At 48.1% G+C, this 22,283-nt stretch overlaps 1 protein-coding gene across 1 annotated transcript in view; it reads right to left on the reverse strand.

The window, feature by feature from the left end:
• LOC119391397 (neprilysin-1-like) overlaps positions 1 to 22,283 on the reverse strand; it is a 42,524-nt gene that overhangs the window by 19,465 nt on the left and 776 nt on the right. Inside the window, exons 3-9 of the mRNA XM_049415276.1 lie at positions 19,426 to 19,506; positions 16,934 to 17,095; positions 15,805 to 15,891; positions 12,154 to 12,356; positions 10,507 to 10,689; positions 2,972 to 3,058; positions 585 to 715 (exon numbers count right to left, since the gene is read on the reverse strand). Of these exons, the coding sequence (XP_049271233.1) occupies positions 585 to 715; positions 2,972 to 3,058; positions 10,507 to 10,689; positions 12,154 to 12,356; positions 15,805 to 15,891; positions 16,934 to 17,095; positions 19,426 to 19,506 (934 nt within the window). The remainder of the gene's footprint in view (positions 1 to 584; positions 716 to 2,971; positions 3,059 to 10,506; positions 10,690 to 12,153; positions 12,357 to 15,804; positions 15,892 to 16,933; positions 17,096 to 19,425; positions 19,507 to 22,283) is intronic.

The following is a 22,283-nucleotide window of genomic DNA, read 5'->3' on the forward strand; positions in this document are numbered from 1 at the left end:
CAACCGGTGTTGCCAGAAGCAAAGCGTCCGGGATGAAGAGACGTTTCGCGACTTTTCCGCCAGGGGAAGGGCGCATGCGCCGGGGCATCAGGGCATCGTGAAAAAAAGGCGGATTAAGACTCAATGCTGATGACGACCGAAAACAGCGTTCTAGGGAAAGCCAATGTTAATCGTATATGACATAATAAGTTTAAAATTTTTCTAAACACACAAATACCATAAATATCTGCCCTTACGCATCCCTCAACTCCCAAAGAAGATTGTGCGCCCGTCAGTGCCGCTGTTCACCCATATTCACCAAATGGAATGGTTTAGAATTTTATATAATGCAAAACACGCTCGATGGTGCAGTCTTCTTCAGGTGAGCTCGATGCCGCAATCAAATATTCTCTCATCAAAGCATACATCGACCAAGGGTCAGTGGAATGGTCTCCGTGTTGTACGCTTAATACTGTGAGCCGGCACGCATCGAGGGAAAGGAGGCAGAAGCAAAGAGATACGAACTTCTAAGTAAGCGTAAAATAAAACGGAAGTACATTTCTTGTACAGCCTACAGCTCAACACAGTGAGTTACTGTCGGGTACCTCGGAACCGCCTTGAGCAACCGGGAGAGCTTCTTCAGGTAGATGGGATTCGCGACGACCACGTGGTCGTTTAGGTCCATCGAAACGCCCACATCGCGCAGGATGAGGTTGAGGAAGAACGTCCAACGGACCTGTACAAGGCCACAAAGGCAGAAAAAAAAATCCACAGTTACAGCAAGTCTGCTGTAAAAGAAGTCGCGAGTTGACCAAGACCCTGTTCTCAAAGGGCGCCTGCAGAGTATACAGGGTGTTTTTTTTTTAGAAAATACAGATTTTTCTTTAAAAAAAATGCTGTGACAGTTGGGCTCCTATCGTCTTCGCAAACGAACTCTACGCCCCCCCCCCCCCCTACAAATAAAAAATTCTGGGCCACTGGTGATAATGTGTGCTGCCTCTGGTGTAGAAACGCACCAGTGGCAGCAAAATACTACGATTTCTAAAGCTTGCCGCTGCTTTACGCACACGTGAGAGCAAAGCCACACTTAACAGAAAAAGGGAAAAGTAGCACGTAGCCTACAATACACAGCCATAATTTTTTTTGTTTATTGCACACATAATTTGACGAACTTTTTTTTTCTTTTTTTGCTTCACCGTCTATCTTTTGTTGTAAAGCTGGCTTCTCCTCTACACAGTTAAAGCGAAGGCAGAGCACGCTTTACAGGAGACAGAAGACAACGTCACGCGTTTCACGTTTACTCTTTCCCCCTGTCTAATATTTAAGCACATGTATACATTCCTATGTTAACGCTTGTCGCTCACTGCGAAAAATGAATGTTGTATAATGATTCGCCCCGTCTACCCGCGATTTTTTTTCTTCTCGATGCTCGGTCAGTTTTTATCTTCTCACGTTTGTAAACTTCAAGATGATTGCATAAAGCCGACCCTCGATAGCTTTAGCCCGTGAGGTTTTCTTGCCCTGCTTATGCCTGTTCAGTTATTATTATTACTATTATTATTATTATTATTATTATTATTATTATTATTATTATTATTATTATTATTATTATTATTATTATTATTATTATTATTATTATTATTATTATTATTATATGACACTTGCGTACTTTGGCCATCGGAGGGCGTTTTAGGAAAGGTCATAGTAAACTCTCCCTGGAGTGAACTTCAAGGGACCCATGGAAATAGTTTATTTAACTGAAAGTTCCCTAAACTGAATATTAAGTAGAATATGGAACAGCATTGGGCACAGCCGATATTGAGTCAAAAGTGTGAAATGCAATTTATTTTGAAAATAATTCTGTAATTTTACATTGGACTGGCGTCCTTAAAGCGCAATAAGAGACAAGGCTGTCCAGAGAGTTCACGTTTCTGTGCACTGCCTCTGGCACCGCTTGTTGCTCTGACACGAAGCCTGGCAACCTTCTCGTATATACTGCAGCCTCGGCTAGAGATACAGGATTTAAACCTGCCTCAGCCATTACAACTTCCTCGTCGCACGCTTCGTCTTCCGGTTCCGGACGAACACTGGAAACAATTTCCAAATCTGACATTTCTGCACAGGTAACAAGCTCACAGCACATAGTCTTCAACTTCGTTGAATTGATTGCAAAAATGAGCCCAGGTCCGCGAATTAAGTTAGTTCAATTGAAGTATTCACTCTTCAGGAATGCGTTTAAGTGAAAGATTTTTGCACAGAATGCGTAGGAAAACCGCCGGGGACTTTCTAAAAGTTCGTTATTCTGAAATATTTGTTAAACCGACGTTCGTGCAAGTGAGAGTTCACTGTATTCCGTGTTTCTTTATTTGAATAAACCGAAGGTGTGAGTAACTCACCACCCTTTTGTTTCTTCTTCTTTTTTTTCGCGTGTACACGTCCTTGGCACTGCTTATTGATTGGTAGTGTAGTACCAGTCAATACAAAGTCTTAAAGACAGGACGGTACATCTGTTGACATCGCACTGAACGAACTTATCGAGTGTCTCGGCGGAAGTTGTCCGATCTCCGCGCTCTTCAACAATACACATACTAGAGCGCCTCACACACAAACAAGACAAAAAAAAGGAAAACGAAAGTTAATAAGTGTGCGCCTCTCCACTGATGCTGTTACACATGGCGCACACAGAGCCAAAATGTTGCAAACAGTGCGTGCTCTCGACAAGAGTTCGAGTAGAAAATGCGTTTCTCTAACGGTTCCCCGTGTAATAAGAAACACTGAGACGCTGTTAATGAAAAAAAAAAAAAACGTGGTATATGGCTCTCCGTTTCACTTGCATGGCGGTGTCGAGGATCGAGACATTCGAGCCGAGGTTCGTTACTGAATACGTAGTGATATCGAATAGGTTCGTTATTGGAAAAGCGATATCGATTTAGCGAGGCTAAGAACGGCAAGCTGAGCTAAGCCAACGAGTTCGAAACCGTTTGAACTGTACCTCTGGTATGGCGCCTTCCAGCGTTCTCAAGGCCATGAGGTTGTAGACTTTTCTCGGGTTGTCGACGACGCCTCTTGGCTCTGTTATCTGCGTACGAGTTTCAAGGGAACGCGTCAGCAATGCGCACTGACAGCACGTACGGTTCAAGGCAATGTCAGAGACGCATAGACACGTGGGACAGCGCTTCCTGTGACGAAGAGATCGGCTATTGCATGAAGGATTATGAAGACGATGTTTACACCCCGCCACGGTGGTCTAGTGGTTATGACGCTCGACTGCTGACCCGAAGGTCGCGGGATCGAATCCCGGCCGCGGCAGCTGTATTTTCAATGAAGGCGAGAATGTTTGAGGCCCGTGTACTTAGATTCAGGTGCACGTTAAAACACCCTAGGTGGTCGAAATTTCCGGAGCCCTCCACTACGGCGTCCCTCATAATCATATCGTGGTTTTGGGACGTTAACGCCCAGATATTATTATAAAGACGATGTTTACACTGTCCTGTTGTTGTGAAGCATAGTAACAGCCATTAGCACACCGTGGCTATTTCTACTGGGCCCGCGAAAGGAGTTAGTCAACTGAAGCACATTTGCCGCGTCGAATAAATCCAAACAAGACACGCGTTCAGGGAAGAAGGGTGTGGAAGCTTGGTGCGATGAAGAGTAGTTGAACGAGGAGCGTCGCCGGAACCGACGTTTCGACGAGGTCGCTTGTCGAAACATTAGCTCCAGAAACATATCGTTCGTTCAACGAATTTTCATCGCTGCTTTGCGATAGAGCGCCAGAAGATGCCGCCTCGAGTGCTCTTGATGACGTCTAAGCGCTTTGGTGGATTTCGCCATTTTGATACCCCTTCATCTTCGTCTGCATATTATGACTATGAAGACCAATATATATATATATATATGAAGGAAAGAAGTGGAAATTTTAAGGGCTCGTTTTTCTTTGTTATACACAATATTAATGAGAACTAACAGACAATAATGCCAAGGAAAGTATAGGGGACGTTATTAGTAGTAAATGTAATGTGAATGTGACGAAAGAAAAGTGGACGAAAAGATAGCTTGCCGCGGGTAGGGACCGAACCTGCGACCTATATATATATATAATCGATACACATTCAACAAATATTTACCATTTATGCCAACATAGTAGCAACAGTAGATATGGACATAGCGGGAGAGTTACGAATTTCGAAACATAAAGACGCGATGTTGGAGGCGTAAGACGCGCCGGCTGTTCTTGAACAATTCATGTATCTACGTCTGTCACAAATTAGCGCGCGCGCAGCCGTTTGAAAGCGGCAGCGCGCGCGCTGCCGCTTTCAAACGGCTGCGCGACAGAACGGCGCGAGATGCGCGCCCAAGAAGCGAGAACGACGAAAAAACAAGCATCAAAAGACGCCGGCGCGCCGCATCCTCCTCACGCACTCGAGCCAGCGCGATCAAACGCCCAGCAATGCCTAGAAACATCTAGAAGGAAAGGGTGACGCATCGCCGATAATGCCGCCGCGGTTCGAACATACGAGAAGGCTCTCGCCCTTTCTCTGGCCTTAGCTGTACTGCACGCCGAAGAACCCTCCCGACGCTTCTAGAAACCGGGAAAGAAGGGATAAAAGCGTGCAAACGACGAGGGAGGTGAGACAGTCAGTGAAGCAGTTGAGTGAAGGTCAGTGAGGCAGTCGAGAAGTCAGTGAAGGAGTGGCCCGGTGATGGTGAAGTTATGCTAAGTGTGGCTCCATTGGCCCAAGAAGACGTGTTTAGGATGGTGTGCGGTCAGTCGATCGTCGATCTGGAAGAATCCGATGACGACGCCGTGTGAGCCGTGACAAGTTACGACGACGGTTGAGCTACGACGATCAACGCTGGAGCTGGCGTGAGTGTTTCCTAGAAGAGAAGCATTCGATTACCGTCCAAGTACTGTGGACTGGATACGCCATTGTATATTCTGGACTTCAACTGTCCTTGAATAGTTGTAATGCATGCGATTGCATTTGTAGCGTGTGATCTGTTTAGCTCCCGTTGGGTAAACACCATCTGAGTTATAGTGTGAAGTTGTAACTGGTACCAGCCGAGTGTGCATGTGTTTGTGTTATTTGTATTGCCTTAACTGAGAATATATCTCGTTTTCGCTTGTGTTGTCGACTCTCGGCTCTGACTCGGTCTTTGGACCACAACCGGCGATCGCTGGCGCACCGAAGGACCAACTCTAAATTTTCCGCGCTTTCGTGGTGCGTTTTCGGAGGGCCGTGACGCCAGCCCTTAGAATCCGCCCGGCGATTGCCAACCCGATTAGCGGGATCAGTGACAATTATTCTGGCGTCCGCGACAGGACCTTTTTGGTGCACAGTGTGTCCAAAGTAGGGAGAAAGAGCCTTGAGACGTTGATAGTGCTTGCGAACGATTTTTGAGTGTTGCACCGCGTTCTCGTTAACCTGTGTGTAGAGAGTGTTTTGGAATTCGAAGTTAGGCAGAGGTTTTGTGCACGCGGCTAGGTTATCGTTGACGGGCATCATGCATCTCGAGAAATTATTGCCCTTGGTGAGAAGATGGGTTTGTCTGGGGCCGAACTACGAAAGTGGGTTAGCCAAAAGGAAAAAGAAGAAAGAGAGAGGGCTAAGGAAGAAAAAGCTGCAGAGCTTGAAAGAGAGAGGTTGGCAGCTGAAAGGGCCAAAGAAGAAAGAGAGCAACAATTGAAACTAGAGCTTGAAAGAGAGAGGTTGGCGGCTGAGAGGGCGAAAGAAGAAAGAGAACAACAATTGAAACTGGAGCTTGAGAGAGAGAGGCTAGCAGCTGAGAGGGAGAAAGAAGAAAGAGAGGCGCAAGAGAGACAGATGCAAGCTGAGATGGCTGAGAGAGAAAGGCAACGGCAGCACGAATTGGAACTCGAACGGCTCCGTTTGCAGCAGCGCGCGGAAACTCCCGTCCAGGCTAGAGTGGAGAGCAGCGAAAGGGAAGATCATAGCTTCCGATTGAACCCAAGCAAACTGCTTGTGGCGTTTGATGAGAGGAAAGATGACCTTGATGCATACCTGCACAGGTTTGAGATAATAGCTAGAAGCCAAAATTGGCCGGAGCAGCAATGGGCAACAGCTTTGAGCACTTGTTTGAGTGGCGAAGCGCTCAGTGTGTACGGTAGGCTGACACCTACCGATGCAGCTAATTACCCGAAAGTAAAAGCTGCTTTGCTGAAGCGATTTAGATTCACCGTGAAAGGCTTCCGATATCGGTTCCGTACGGGAAAGCCAGCTGATGGCGAGACGGCAACGCAGTATGCAGCGCGGCTCAGCCATTATTTTGACAGGTGGATCGAACTTTCAGAGACGACACAGGAGTACGGTGAGCTTAGAGAGCTTTTAATCAGAGAGAAATTTCTCACCAGTTGCCACCCGAGCCTGTCGCTGTATCTGAAAGAGAGGAAAGCTAAATCGCTTGACGACATGCTTGAATTGGCCGATCAATTCTTGGAAGCACAAGGTGGCACGAATCTAGCCAAAGTAAAAAAGGAAGTTCACGAGGAGTCGAAGAAATCCGCACCTGAAGAAAGGAAGCATGCACCGGAGAGTGTTCCGCGATGCTTCCTGTGTAACCGAGTGGGTCATCGCGCTAACAGTTGTCGGTCCAACTTCTCACGCCCCAGTGTGATGAAGTGTTTTAAATGTGGACAGACTGGGCACAAAGCAGACGCATGTCGAAGCGATGCGAGTAAAGTCCACCAAGCAGCTTGTGCGTATGCCCCGCAAAAAGAGAAAGCAGAAGGGACCAATGATGAATTGGCCGAGCTGAAAAGCGGAAGAAGATGCATTTCATTGGTGCTGCGATGACAACAGACACAACGAAAGGAATGCCGACACTTAAGGGGAAGGTTAGTGGAAAGGAAGTCACAGTACTAAGAGATAGTGGATGCACCACTGTTATCGTACGTAAGAAATTGGTCCGAGAGAGTGAGTTCACAGGCAATACCCAACCGGTTTGCCTGCTTGATAGTTCGATCCGAATGCTTCCTGAAGCCAAGATTGAAGTTGAGACCCCTTACTTCAGCGGGAGAGTTACTGCCCTGTGCATGGATAACCCCCTGTTCGACCTAATCGTGGGAAACATCGGCGGAGCTCGAGGGCCATACGATCCTGAACGTTTGGGAGAAGCCCCGAAGATGGAGGCCTCGTCAGTTCAGGAACCGCGACAGAAAGGAACCGCGGAAGAGAACCCCAGGAAAGATGTCACCCGAGCTCAAATGGAAGTCGAGTTGTCACGGAATGTCAATGAGGGGGCACCAACGGTCGCTGTACCTCCCGTGAAGACGCGCCGAGCAGGTGATGTTGCCACCAAGCGGCCACCACCACCCGTGAGTGGAATGATGACGAAGGTGGTCATCCAAGCAAAACACCACGACGCGCAGAAGTTGGCGAAGCACCGCGAACGTTCTAACGAACGCGACAACGCCTTGCCGGTGTCGAATGTGTCGACGGCGGCAGAGACGCCCCCTTCGGCACCTTCAAATGGAACGCCTCGCAAGAAAAAGAAGAGGAACAAAAAGAGAGCGAGCGAGCACACAATGCTATGGATATAATTGTATATGCATTATAATTGCAGAGCTTTGTGCGTTCGCATTGTTTAGACGAACTGTATGTTGGTGTTTTGTACTTATGTACTTGAGTTTATCTTTCATATGTCGTGACACTGAAATGCCCTGTGAATTGTATTAAGAGTTCTATTATTAATGTGACGCGCATTGTGTGAAGGACTGAGTTATGGACTATATATGTGGGACATTTCTAGTTGTGTGTATGTGCGCGCTCATTTGCGTTGTTTGAATATTATGTGATAATATTCTTGAAGTGGGGGGCCGTGTCACCAATTAGCGCGTTAAAAAGCGCGCGCGCTGCCGCTTTCAAACGGCTGCGCGACAGAACGGCGCGAGACGCGCGCCCAAGAAGCGAGAACGACGAAAAAACAAGCATCAAAAGACGCCGGCGCGCCGCATCCTCCTCACCCACTCGAGCCAGCGCGATCAAACGCCCAGCAATGCCTAGAAACATCTAGAAGGAAAGGGTGACGCATCGCCGATCATGCCGCCGCGGTTCGAACATACGAGAAGGCTCTCGCCCTTTCTCTGGCCTTAGCTGTACTGCACGCCGAAGAACCCTCCCGACGCTTCTAGAAACCGGGAAAGAAGGGATAAAAGCGTGCAAACGACGAGGGAGGTGAGACAGACAGTGAGGCAGTCGAGTGAAGGTCAGTGAGGCAGTCGAGAAGTCAGTGAAGGAGTGGTCCGGTGATGGTGAAGTTATGCTAGGTGTGGCTCCATTAGCCCAAGAAGTGTTTATGATGGTGTGCGGTCAGTCGATCGTCGATCTGGAAGAATCCGATGACGACGCCGTGTGAGCCGTGACAAGTCACGACGACGGTTGAGCTACGACGATCAACGCTGGAGCTGGCGTGAGTGTTTCCTTGAAGAGAAGCATTCGATTACCGTCCAAGTATTGTGGACTGGATACGCCATTGTTTATTCAGGACTTTAACAGTCGTTGAATAGTTGTAATGCATGCGATTGCATTCGTAGCGTGTGATCTGTTTGTTTAGCTCCCGTTGTGTAAACACCATCTGAATTATATTGTGAAGTTGTAACTGGCACCAGCCGAGTGTGCATGTGTTTGTGTTATTTGTATTGCCTTAACTGAGAATATATTTCGTTTTCTTTTGTGTTGTCGACTCTCGGCTCTGACTCGGTCTTTGGATCACAACCGGCGTTCGCTGGCGCACCAAAGGACCAACTCTAAATTGTCCGCGCTTTCGTGGTGCGTTTTCGGAGGGCCGTGACGCCAGCCCTTAGAATCCGCCCGGCGATTGCCAACCCGATTAGCGGGATCAGTGACAACGTCGATCGCCATCTTTTTCAGAGCTGTCATCTTGACATCTTGACATAACGGCGTGAAGCAAGTGACATAGTCACCTGCTTCACGCCGTTATTTTTCTCGACTCTGCCTTTTTCATAAAATTTATTTCCGTAACAGCCACCTGCGTAATGAACTAATCGCTAAACCATCCGACCACTCCGTTCGCATTGATCGCCCCCACAAAGTTGAAATCATTTCCTGTCATACTGATGATTGTTACCATAGTTTTGTTCCGCGCACATCAAAGGATTGGAACCGCCTTCCCTAAAGCATCACCGCCATTGAAGACCATAAACTGTTTAAAACAACATTAGCTAACACTGTATAAATAGGAGCCGAATAACTTGTATTTTTACTTACTGCTTGCTGCGTTTCCTGTTTGCTTTTACTTGTTTTGTTTTTTTACTCACTCCCCTCTGCAATGCCTTTGGCCTTGACGGTATTAATAAATGAAATGAAATGAAATATGTGCTGCCACAAGTGGCTACCTTTAGCTATCGGCAAAATGGCAACACTCAGCTTAAATGAGCTCGTACTTTTAAAATAATCGTTGACGATAAAGTTAACAAGAAGTGCAAAGATTCATATTCTGCCGTTGATTCTGCATGCAGTACAATTCTTATTTATCCGTATACAAACTGCTACTCCAGAGAAGATGCCGTCCAGTTTCACGACGTCACGGGGAGCTTAATCACGTGCTTCGTTTTGTGTGTGCGTTTGGCTACAGCACTATTGCATTCACTTAAAGCACGGATTACATTTCTGCTGTTCGAAAAGCGCCCTTTACTAACGAATATTGACCTTATCACGCAGCCACCTCTTCAGCGCAAGAGACTGGGCATCCCTGGGACAGGTATACATGCCATTTCTTTAACATCACATAGAAAAGTTTCCCGTTTAACACTATTTGGCAAGATGTGGTGTGTTACCACTCTTTCCTGCATGACCAACCACTCCTTCACCCACAGCACACATCCCGCCGCATCGATCACCATCACAAAGTAGGCATTGCGTTATGCAACGCAAAAAATTCCTTTAGTTCATTTTCTTGCTTCCTGCGTCAAAGGAATAGAACAGAATTCCCGGTGACATCGTTACTATTATTGGTAAATAAATGTACCGCGATGCCTCAGCCAACATTATATAACTAGGACCTGTGATGTATAAGCTAACATTGCATTATACGACTTTTATTTACATGAATTACCTGTATTCACTGCGTATTGTTCGATTATTTTTCCGAAACAACCCATTCTCTTCTGTAATGCCGTTAGGTCCTGAGGGTAAAATAAATAAATAAATAAATAAATAAATAAATAAATAAATAAATAAATAAATAAATAAATAAATAAATAAATAAATAAATAAATAAATAAATAATAAATCGAGAAAGCGTACCACAGAAGGCACTTGTTCCATTCCGCGCTAATGTGCGGCGAGTAAACTTTATTAGCCACAGTTAATAACTATACAGCGTCTTCCATCACAATCGGAAGCTGAACTCTGTGTTGTTTGCAGCATTTTCTTTACAATCTTAATGGGCAAGGATGGAAACCATGGGTCAAAACACTATCGCCCATATAAATTTCCCTCTCTATTATTTTTACAGCGTACCGAGCGCGCACACAGATGTGATACTCACAGCGGCCAGCCTCGCCTCGAAGGCGACGATGTCGTTGACAATGTCGGCCGCAGCCACGTTGGAGCCCATGAGCAGCGCGCAGCGGTACATGTACAACTTGTAACGGTGCAGTATCCGGAAGTAGGGCGACCGGTAGCGGCCCTGCAGCACCGGCGGCTCCACGCCGAACGACGGCTGGCTGATCTGCACAGAAGGAAGTCGGTCATCGGTCATGCGGCAGCAGTAGCAGCATAAGCGCTTGTTGTGTCCGTCTGACTTCGTCATCGTTGTTTGCGCTGCTTCAGTCTAGAATGTAACCGTACCAGCTAGCCCAGTCGACGACCTTGCAGCAGTAGCAGCATCTTCCAGGCCTGGTGCCACTTTGGGAGCTTGGTAGGATTGGGCCTGTCCGCAACTTTGTTTATTACCGCATGTGGTCACAGAGAGTAAGAGAACGGTGTCACAGGCAGGGGCGGCGCCAGGATCTCTTTCTTTATTGGGGGTGGGTGGGAAGGGGGGGGGGGGCACCCAAGACAGCGACTGGCCCGGAACCCCTCAGAGATGAAGCCGGATAAGAATAATATCTGGGGTTTAACGTCCCACGAGATGAAGCCGGAGACGCCGCAAGACAGGTCTTTATTCGTGGAAGCCTCGGCCGTGACTTCCTGTTAGCAGCCGCTAAGCGCGGGCTGCGAGGGCGCCATCGTTTATCGTTCTACGGTCGGCGCGCTCGCCACCGCCGCTCCTACATCGTACACTCCCTCCCCTTGGAGCCGCCCCTGGTAGCAAGACAATGACTGCACCATCACTTGCAAGTAATAACTAATCACACCATCACTTATATGCAAGAGCTAACCAAATGCATACTGTCAGAGTGTATATTTGGTTAGTTCTTTTATATAACTGAAATATTGAGATTTAGTAAAAAAGAAATATTTAGCGAAAAAATTAAAAGGACGTTTCGGATCGGCAACAAGGCTCCCACGCTGTAGGCGAAACGTCCTTTTAATATTTTTCACTAAGTGTTTCTATAGTGCTTGGCCTGCGTTCTCTCTTATTCATCATAATTTCCAAGTCATATTCAATCGACCAACAATTCCAGCTTCCGCGAATAAGTGTTCCTTTTCTTGCGCGCCTGAACACAGGCGTGTGCACAGGGGGAGGGAGGCAGCCCCCCCCCCCCCTAATCATCTAAGGGTGGCGAAAAATATCACCCATACCTTTACTCAGTCGGACCTTAATGTTTAATGTGCAGGGTCATGGCCATAGGCATGCCCGGGGGGGGGGGGGCGCCCCCCTAAATCATCTGAAGGCGTGCTCAACCCTGCCCCACACGTTTCTCAGTCGCACCTCTCACATCATTTTTTAATGCACAGGGTTATGGCTACGCATCCTTTTTTGACAATAATGGCGACCAAAGACCCCTGATGTTGCATTCAAAGATCTGTTTGCTACCCATCTTTACACCGAAAAAACCGAGGACCAATGGCAGACCTTTGTGAGAAGCACGTCATGTCGCTTCACTTTCATCTTTGCATCCATCGCGCAGCTCGTTTCTTTCGGACTCCACCATATTGAGGGGCGGGGGGGTCTTAACGAAACACCCCGCGCACGTCTATGCGCCTGAATAGTTATTGCATCTCACCGCCAAGTGGTGAGCTGACTCACGTAGATCAGGTACCGGTCGCTGTCGTAGTAGTCGAGGCCGACGCGAACCGAGACGATGGCTTCCAGTCCCAACTCGCGGATCAAGTGGCCCAGTATCTGGTAAGTGGGAAACTTGGCCGTCCGGTTCAGGATGGGCCACCGCGGGAGGCCCACGTACGACAGAAGCTCCTCCAGGGGGCGCGTTCCCTTGCTGTTGCGCATGTCTGCACGAGAGCGTTAGCGATGCATTTGAGGGCACAGCAGCCGCGTGGCTGCTGTACTGCACCGGCAAAACAGAGGCACACTTTGCGGGTTGACGAGAGCTTCGAAAATCTCCGAGACGTTGTAACGATTAACTTTGTGTGACGCGTTAATGACTGTCTTTGCGGTTTACTTCGGGCGTTTAGAGTTGCGACCACAGTGACAAACAAAAAGTAAGCTTACAAGCTATTCCTTCCTCGAATGTGATTTTCCGACCCATCTAGTCTGTGAGCCAATGTGATCGAGCGCGACCCAATTTGACCAAATGGTCTCAATGTTGGAAAATGTCCGTACCATTTCTATATCGCATAATATGTGTATAGTACAAGCTGCAGTAGACCTCCGCTGACGCGTTTTTGAAGGGACCGTAAGAAATAAACGTATAAGGGCCGACAAACAGGAAAAACGAAAAAAAGAAATTTAATGGTACAGAGTTTTATTTCAATGCTTACGCTTGAAAATACTACGCAACGTAACCTGGTGCGTTTACTCATGCCCGAGCAGCACGAAAAGTTTTTCGAGCACCTGCAGTATCATACCCTTTTAAATATATCTACTATCAGCACGGCCAAAACCTGGCAGCGATCACTTTTGGCAATACCTTCGCGAGATTGTCCCCGGATGCGTCAACGTCTCCGAGCGATAATGTAGCACTGTTGGCATAGTGTCGGAATAGGTGGTCGAACGCCTCGCGGAAGTAAAAGTACCCCCGAAAGCGATCGTCGAAGAAAAGTCACAGTTTCGCCGCAACGGCGAAGCAATGAATGCGATCAAATTGGAATGTAACGCGAAGAACGGAAAGCAGCTCCAAATTTCCAGCGCTTCGCTCAGGCGCAAAGGACGCGCGAAAAGAACACACACAGGGCGAGCGCCAACTATCAGTGTCACAGTTGTTACTTATTTCTGTTTGAACAGTGTGCTCACTTCGCAAACGCGGCCGCTGTAGCGAGCGAGGTGACCTTCGTACGCTCTGTAACTTCAGCGCGGACATCGCGGTGAAAGCACAAGACATACACCCCCCCTCCTTCCTCCACAAGACAAGCGCGCACGCAGGCGACCACGCCCTGTAGGGCGAAGTGCACGGAGGCGCGCGCGCGCGCAATACTACGAGCGGGGCAATGACCTCGCGCACTTCGCGCCATCTCGCTGGTGAGCAAGAAAGCACGCTGAAGTAAATGGTGTATATAAATAGCTCTCCGTTAGCATGCTGAAAGACGGTACTCCTCGTCGCCAGCCGTCTAACGCCGCGCGCTGCGGAGCGAGAGGTCGCGCGTTCGATTCCGCGCTTCGGAAAGTATTTTTCTGAATTATTTTTCCTTGTTGATTATATATATATATATATATATATATATATGTGTGTGTGTGTGTGTGTGTGTGTGTGTGTGTGTGTGTGTGTGTGTGTGTGTGTGTGTGTGTGTGTGTGTACGGGACCTGACAGCGTCGACAGATGGCGACGGCAAAAACCACCCGACAGTGTCCATATAATTGCTATCGCAATAAAATGACTCCGGCTCCGCTAACTCCTAAACTTCGTCACCGGTGCCAGCATTGGCGCACTCAGCCAAAATATAACCGACGGATAGGACCGCAGAGCTGAGTACGGTGTCATCCACAAAAATGCAATCAACGTATGCGACTCTTGGCACCAGCAGGCGTGAAGGAACTAAGCACACACAACACGACCAGCGCGGCGAGCCCGACCGCGAACGGCGCAAACTCCTCCGACAAATATCGATGATGGGTCCACGCCAATTCGACGCCGGAAACAAACGCCAATCCCGGAGGCCTTACTTTCGCGAGCGTTAAAAACGAGTTTAAAACCAATTAAGTCATACACGCCATCTTTGGAATACAAATCTCGAAGGCTATGCTTTTGTTCGCGGCAACCGAATGTACGTCATGCGCGTCGATTGCGCCACTCATGTGGCTAACCTTGGGGTCAGGCCAGGTCAAGCTGCGTTAAAAGCCAACATATGGCTGCTCTCTTGCGTGATCGCTCGGCCGGATCGAAGTGCACTTCGCGACGTGTCATAACGGGAACGGTCCTGCATTTGCGACGAAACATGGGGTTCCCAATACATTGGTTCCATGCGTATGCGAGATATGCCGCGAATACACAGCAGTGAGGCACGTAACGGCGGGGTTCTATATTGTACTACACACCAACGTGCTTGCTTTAATTCCTCATTTCAGGCTCTGCGAGCGTATGTTTGCTGTGGGGAGGCGGGGTGAGTATGCTGTGCGTTAGCGCACAACGTATACAGTCATGGGACAACTCAATTACGAACAGCTTAAAAACAACTAACATTAATTAGAACTAACAGACAAGAAAGCCAAGGAAAGTGGAGGGTGATGTTATTTGTAGTAATTATGATGTAAATGTGAAGAAAGTAAAGTGGACGAAAAGATAACTTGCCGCCGGTCTCTGCCGGCGGCAAGTTATCTTTTCGTCCACTTTACTTTTATTAATGTTGTGTCTAGCAGATAAACACAGGCCCTTAAAATTCCTCTTCTTTTGTTAAGATTAACTAAAACGCGTTATTTGCTTGTTAGTTTTCCGCCAGTACGTGTATTAGGCTTGCACACTTAATTTAAGGCCTAAAATATATTTGGAAACAACATAATTAGCGGTACGAGATAGCTCTTTTGAATAATCATCAGCGATGCCTTTTATAACTTCTTGTTTACGTCTCATTTTCCCATTCACCCGCCATTGTAGCTTAGCAGGTAAAGTGTCGCGCTGCTAAGCTCGAGGACGCGGGTTCGATTCCCGGTCACAACATTTCGACGGAGGCGCAATGCAAAAACACCCATGTACTTAAGTCCTGACCACACGTACGCGTTGCAGCGCGTCAGCGCGTGGCTTGTACACATGCGGCGCCGCGCCCTCTCCCTATGGAGAGAGAGGGCGCGCAGCTAACGAAGCTGCGCGCCCTCTCTCTCAATGGGGAGAGGGCGCGACGCCGAGTCAACAAGCCACACGCTGACGCGCTGCAATGCGTACGTGTGGTCAGGAGGTTCACACGTTAATGAACCCCAGGTAGTCAAAATTAACCCTCCCTCCCCCATCTTGGGCGTGCTTCACTACCATGTCGTTGTTTTGGCATATTAGGCATTGTTATGTCATTTGCCCACGATAGGACATAGATGTTCGTGATACATGCTAGAGGCACGCAATCAAATGGTACGGAACATTTATCACAACATTGTCATATGTACATACAAGCCTTAGAAACCCGGCAGCCAGCTAGCCCGGCTAACGGTTTCGTGTAGTTAACACACAAGTACGCCGAGTACACCCGGAGATCTCAGAAATGACAGCCCTATAGCTATGCGCAGTTTCGTGGCGAGACCGCGAGGCTGAAAATCAACAACTTCGATCGCTTCGTCTTTACGGCCAAGCATGCTCACCGACGTTGATGCAGGACTGGAACAGTGCAGCCGCCTTTTGCGTCGCCGTCTGGTACCGATACGTCACCACCGTGTTGTTGAGGATCTCTGCTCGAAGTAAGAGAGACACGTGAGAGAAAATTGGCACCTCACCACGAAAACTTCTCTCAGAAATAAAGCTTATACCCCACGCTGCTGGTCGGGTGCGCGTTAATTGCACACTGTACGGTGGCTATTTCGACAGTATCCCAAACGAGCCGAGTTCCTGTGTACGGTTTCGCGGGCCATTCGAACACCATGAGAAGGCTGGCCTTGCACATTTTTTTTGTTCGGAGCGCACAGCTGCACGAGTTTTGGTATTGTCTGAGTCTGTATACATGAAGCTACAAGAAAGGCGTCCCGGCTGGGAAAGCATCGTTTAAACTGTGCCACTGCGCCGAGAGATGAGACGAGGATTCACTCTAAGCCCACAACCTCCTGGAGAAGCCGAAAAGTTTTTCTCCTTTGGCTCGTGAAATCTTTTACGTATACACAATTTTGCCCTTTCACAGAAAAAAGGACCACTTTCGCTTTTGGGTCCGTCGTTTCCAATCTGGTCCTAACGTATATGCTTTGCATATAAGGCGCTTATTTTGCTCGTTTAATATTCATCAGCCAGTGTTCAGATCCCTCCCCGAACGCGAAAATATAAATTATAATGGCTACATCGGCTACACATGGCCTACGTCTTAATTTCTTGTAGCGGAGTCACAGCGGCACGTATGTACATACATAGAAGGTACGTAACAGGTGTAGCGCAGCTCGTTGTTCATGTCCGCGCTGTTGCGCCAGCAGTAAAAAAGAAAAAGAAACTACAGTTGGGTACAACTTTCGAGGGCAGCGGCACTTCCACCTCAAGCGCGCATGTACACAAGCCTTCACCAATGAGCGCGCGCTCTACGCTGACGTCATAAGCCGGACGGTCGGTGACCCTTGCCGTTGAACAACATCGCCGAGTACTCGAGCGGGACTATTTCTCGAGTCTCGGAGACAAACGGCTGCCGTGCTTTCGTGATCTGGGCAGATCCTCTCCTGACTTCTTAATAATTGTGTGCGACTATATATATAGCCGAATAGACCTATAATTGACACGTGATGCACGTCGAATCACCTCCGATCTCGCTCTCGACTCTTCGCAGCAGCCGGCTGTGCACGGTGGTGGTGACCTCGTCCGGCGGCACCACGACAGCCTTGGTCCAGCCACCGCAGGCGAATTCGTAGAAGTCCTCGCACGGCTCCATCGACGGAACTTGGCTCGATTGGAGGATGTTGACTGCGCGAGAAATTAGGGTCATATGTACACTGTGCACCGCTCGATTCGATGCCCGCGTAGTGATAGAAGTATCTATAACGTCTATGCAGTGAACGCTTCGCATTAGAGGCCACACCCTAACCTGACCCAGCCTAACGTAATCCAACCTAACTTTGCCTAATCTTAACTAACCTAACCTAACCTAACGTAACCAGGAGATATATCCTGAAAAGAAGAAATATAGTAATCTGCAGGCGCTGCCGCTGTTTCTGATGCGCTACTTTCTACACTACTTTCTGATGCGCACTGCAATTTAGTTACGTGGTACCTTTAACATTTCTGTGCTTCCTTATTCAGCCACAAGAATTAGCAATCAGTCAGGTCGTTGCTAAAGAATTACACCATCTCCCGCTAAAGGGGACCGTGAGGCGATGCGAAGCCGGAGCATTTGCACGATCGCGTTCCGTTGGCGTTCGTTGGGCATGCTACCGACCTCGGGCCTGCTACCGACCTCGCGTCGTGGAACGTGAAGAGGAACACTACGCGCGTCGTGTCTTCCCTCTAGCCTGGCCGTTAATTCTCATAGGGCGAGCAGGGAACGCAGTCGACAGGCGCGCGAGAGGGGGGCAGCGTATGAGAGAGAGGGGGAGGGGACGCGCACGCGCTGGCGCTCATCGCGGCGTTGCGCAGGAGAGAATTTCGGCATGTCGAGCCCGCATTTCAGAGGAGTCAACCGAAGCAAGAACTGGACAACGCGCGCAGCGCTCTACCCGCTTGAAGGAGAGGAGATTAGATGAGGAGAGTAGCGCATGCGCCGCGAGAGCAGAAGCGAGAACGCAGGAGAAGCGCAAGCTGGGAGAGAAGTGGCGAGAGTAACGCGCAGCTTTTGGAGAGAGGAAAGGAGGAGAGTTGCGCATGCGTAGTGTGAGTGCGGACGCCCAGGCCAAGGCCGCGGGACATACCCCCGAGCAAGAGATGCTTCGCATCTAAAAATAGCAGTTATATGTCTCCTAAGAGTACCTACAAATACCTCAATGAGACTGATAATTAGGACAGTAGGCCCCGAGTATACAGTTTTTTATAATTAAATATCGAAGCGTTATGAACGATACATTACTGGCGGCTACACCACAAACGAGTACCCGTATGCACTTTGTTTGATTGCACAATGTCCAGTTTTGTTTTTTAAAATCATGGTGAATGATAGCTGGTATGTCATTTTACCCTTGCGAGTGCAAAGTAGCTCTAACTAGGTTCACCTTCTGAAATTCCTTCCTAACGGTTGTTCAGACCAAACCAAACGGTTTTACTAATAGATAAATTCATTGTTGAAACGAAGGGTTTTGCTGAAGCGCGCATTCGATATTAAACTGTGCTGGCGGCACCGATGGCGTCTCTGTGTGACGTCAGAATGTCAATTATTTTCTTATTACAAACAATTATTCTGCCTTCGTTTCTTTTTTTGGCGATTTGCTTCATTTTCATAGATAAAAAAATACCGACACGGAGACAAGAAAGAATACATGACTTGTGCTCCTTCGCTAGTCATTTTATTAGAGTCGCTACTCATTCAATAACTCGCCGCCACACACGAACGAATGAAGGAGAATTTATCGAGGGCTCGTTTTTGTGTGTTAGACATCACCTTAATGAAAACCAACTGACAACGAGGCCAAGGAATGTATAGGGGACGTTACCTGTAGTCTTTTAGCTGCGTAGTCTTTAACTTCGAATTATCCGATGGTTGAGGGTTCGGTCCCCACCAACGGCAAGTTGTCTTTTCGTCCTCTTCGTTTTCTTCCCATTTATATCATAATTACTACAATACAGTTAAACGTTGGTTTTCATTACGGTTTTGGCGCCATACATAGATGACAAACTACGCAGCACCTCCTGCCATTGAACGGTTCACCACCGGCGACTGTTAAGACAAAATAAACACCGCCATGCCGGTCGTACTACGTATTGGGGCTTTGGTACTACGGTTGCCGATTCCTCTTTCATTGCACCAAATCACGCAGATAAACACAGTTCGGCCTCTTGCATTGCCTCATTCTCAATAACACAATTTGGCAACGCCACTTTGGAGCAATCCCCATCCAACAGCCACTTAGCCAAAAGAAACGCTTTCGTGTTCTCATCTCTAAGTGTACGCTTGAGGATACTCTGCTACTTTTTCTTCTTCTTCTTCTCTTTCCTCGGCGGTATTACGATGAGTATTCACAATAAACGCTTACCCGAATCTATGGTGTCGGGATGTATCGTATTGTTGTTGGGCTTGTCTTGTGAAGTGAGCATGTAGAATTTATTAAAAGAGCCTGCCGGACTATAGAGTGGCCATTGTCACTCACCGTAGTTCCGGCACTCCTGGGAGTCGCAGGAGAGAGCCGTGTTGGTGTACGGGTTGTACACGCCCCCAGGATTTGGGCAGGCTGCGATGACGAGGCGAGTGGCTCCCGGTTACGAGAGTGTACGGTCGAGAGAGAGAATTTCTACTTTTACAGCAGAGCCTTTATACTCGAGGTTGGCCGTGTGTCACAGATAGGAAATTATCATCATTATGGAACATAGACATAGAAAGAAAAAGGAAGAGAAAATAGAGAGAAAGAAAGGGAAGAAGGAGAAAAATACAGAAAGATAGAGAAAGAAATAGACAGAGAGAAAGAGAGAGCTAAAAAGAAAGAGGCACAAAAAACATATAGAAAGAGAGAGAGAGAGCAAGCATAGCCACGTATAGTGTAGTATAGGAAGGGGTGGGAAAGAGACAGGTGAGAGGGTAAAAGCCTGGCCAAGCCAGGACCACCTAGGTGCCCACCATCTCTGCTGTGACCAGTCAGCCTTGTGCGACTTAGCAGAAGTTGCGCTAATTTTTTTGATCCCACTGCACGCTTTATCAATTCGCGATTTCGACCCACATTCAAGTGTAAAGTCACACAAACGCACGAATGACGCCAGCGCACCGCGTACATGTAGAGCAGATAAACACGAACAAGAGTGTTTCGGTGGCGGTGTTCGAAATCTGGGCCTCTCGTGTCGAAGTCGGTTGTGAGCACTGCGCCACAGCGCAGGCAAAAGACTCAGATGCCTCATCAAATGCAAAAAAGATTACACAATCTCCCGCTAAAGGGAACCATGTGTGCATGCGAAGCAGCGGGGAGACGCTGGCGCTCATCGCGGCGTTGCGCAGGAAAGAATGAGGCGCGCGAGAGAGGGGAGCGTAGGAGAGGAGAGAGAGGGGTGGGGACGCGTATGCGCAGTGAGGGTGTGGACGCCGCGGGAGTGATGGACAAAGCCCCCGCCTTAAGATGCTTCGCATCTAAAATTGACCGGCGACCCGCGTCGGCGGCGTCAACACGAGTGATGCAAGAAATCATCACCTGATGACGTCACAATATAATGTCATCATGGCGTCACAGGTCGCCAAAGTTAATTCACGTCATCATGACGTCACATGATGACGTCATCACATGACATCGTAGCTTAGTGAATAGTGGGCCGCTTTCGGAGGTTGTGCAAAACCAGATGAGGTGCTTTCGATCCTGGAGGCAATGCAAAACCACGTTAGGTGCACAAAGCTTTAGGAGGGCGGAGGGGAACAATACATTGACTGAGAAGAAAAAGAAAATGGCTTTCGCCTTCCAGTCGTCTTTGGTGAGTACATAAGGGACCCTGTGAGTTTTTTGTAAGTGGTAATGAGTAATCGCTATCGAATTGTGCAAATTTGACCCACCGTAGCAGCTTAACAGGTTATCGGGCGTGACGCTGCTAAACGCAACGACATGGGTTCTATTCCCGATCAAGGTGGCCACATTACCACGGAGGCGAACTGCAAGAGCACCCGTGCGCTTACATTTAGGTACACCTTGAAGGACCACAGGTGGTCAAAATCACTCCGGACTGCCCCACAGGCCTTACGTGGTTTTGCACGTAAAACTAAAGAAATCACAGAGTCCCTTATGCATTCACCTAAGACGACTGGAAGGCGAAAGCCACCTCCTTTTTCATCTTAGTCGATGTAATGATCCTGCTCTAGCACTCTCCGAAAGCTTTCTGCATCTAACGCGATTTTCCAGTGCCTCCAGGATCGCAGGTACCTCACCCGGTTTTGCACTGCCTCCGTCATCGGCTCACCTTTGACCAAGCTACGATGTGCATGCGGTGACGTCGTTATGTGACGTCACGTTACGTCAAGGTGAAGTCATAATGACGTAACAAATTTTGGCGATATGTGACGCCATGATGACGTCACCACGTGATGATGATGATTTTTCGCATCACTCGTGTTGACGCTGCCGACAGGGGACGCCGGTCAATTTTCGCGCTTGATGAGGCATCTAAGGCTTCCGCCTTAATAATTGACTGCTGAAGTTCAAATTGCGAATGCCTTAATTGTAGGGGTGTACGAATATCAAATTTTTCGAATACGAATCGAATACGAATATCCACCTTCGAATATCGAATCGAATATCGAATATCAAAGGAAAAATGCCTCCACAGTAACAATATTTTATTTAACATGTAGCTATTTGAAGAAAAAAAACATTAACAGCCTGACTGGTAACACAACATACACTGCTATCTCCAGAACACAATGTCCAGGCTAGCACAATGCACATCACAACACAAGCAAATATCACGCCACAATGAAAGTGATGACTACATGTTATCATGAAGAAATATGAGTTGCTCCACATGATCAGGCAGCAGGCGCTCCCTTGTAACAGAGACAACTCCCCCCCCCCCCCCCCCCTACCACTGAAAAGGCACGCTCGCTTGGAACAGAAGTGGCTGGTATAGGGAGTTACATGGGGCAAAGCTTTACCAGAGCGGGTTATCTGAAGGTGCCTACAGTCCACCACCAGTCACATGGGTCACTGTCTTGCTTCAGAAGTGGTCCCGCATAGTGAACGAGTGGTAGTGCGGCACGTTACGGCCGCATAATATTGAAAATGTACGGTTATATGATCGCCAACAGCGCTGCACGTCGGAGATGCACCAGCCATAAATCATGCGTATTGGGGCGCTCGTCGCAGGCAGATATTGTGCCTCCGTGTACTCACAATGTTTATCGCTCCTCTCGGCAACGTTTTTAGCGATACGAACGCAGCAGAAATGTGGAAGACGAGTTATTTTATGCATGATAATCGAATCGCATATTCGAATTTTTCGAATATTCGAAGTTATCGAATATTCGAAAGTTTTCGAATAC

Source organism: Rhipicephalus sanguineus, chromosome 4 (genome assembly GCF_013339695.2).
Source record: "Rhipicephalus sanguineus isolate Rsan-2018 chromosome 4, BIME_Rsan_1.4, whole genome shotgun sequence".
NCBI lineage: Eukaryota > Metazoa > Arthropoda > Arachnida > Ixodida > Ixodidae > Rhipicephalus > Rhipicephalus sanguineus.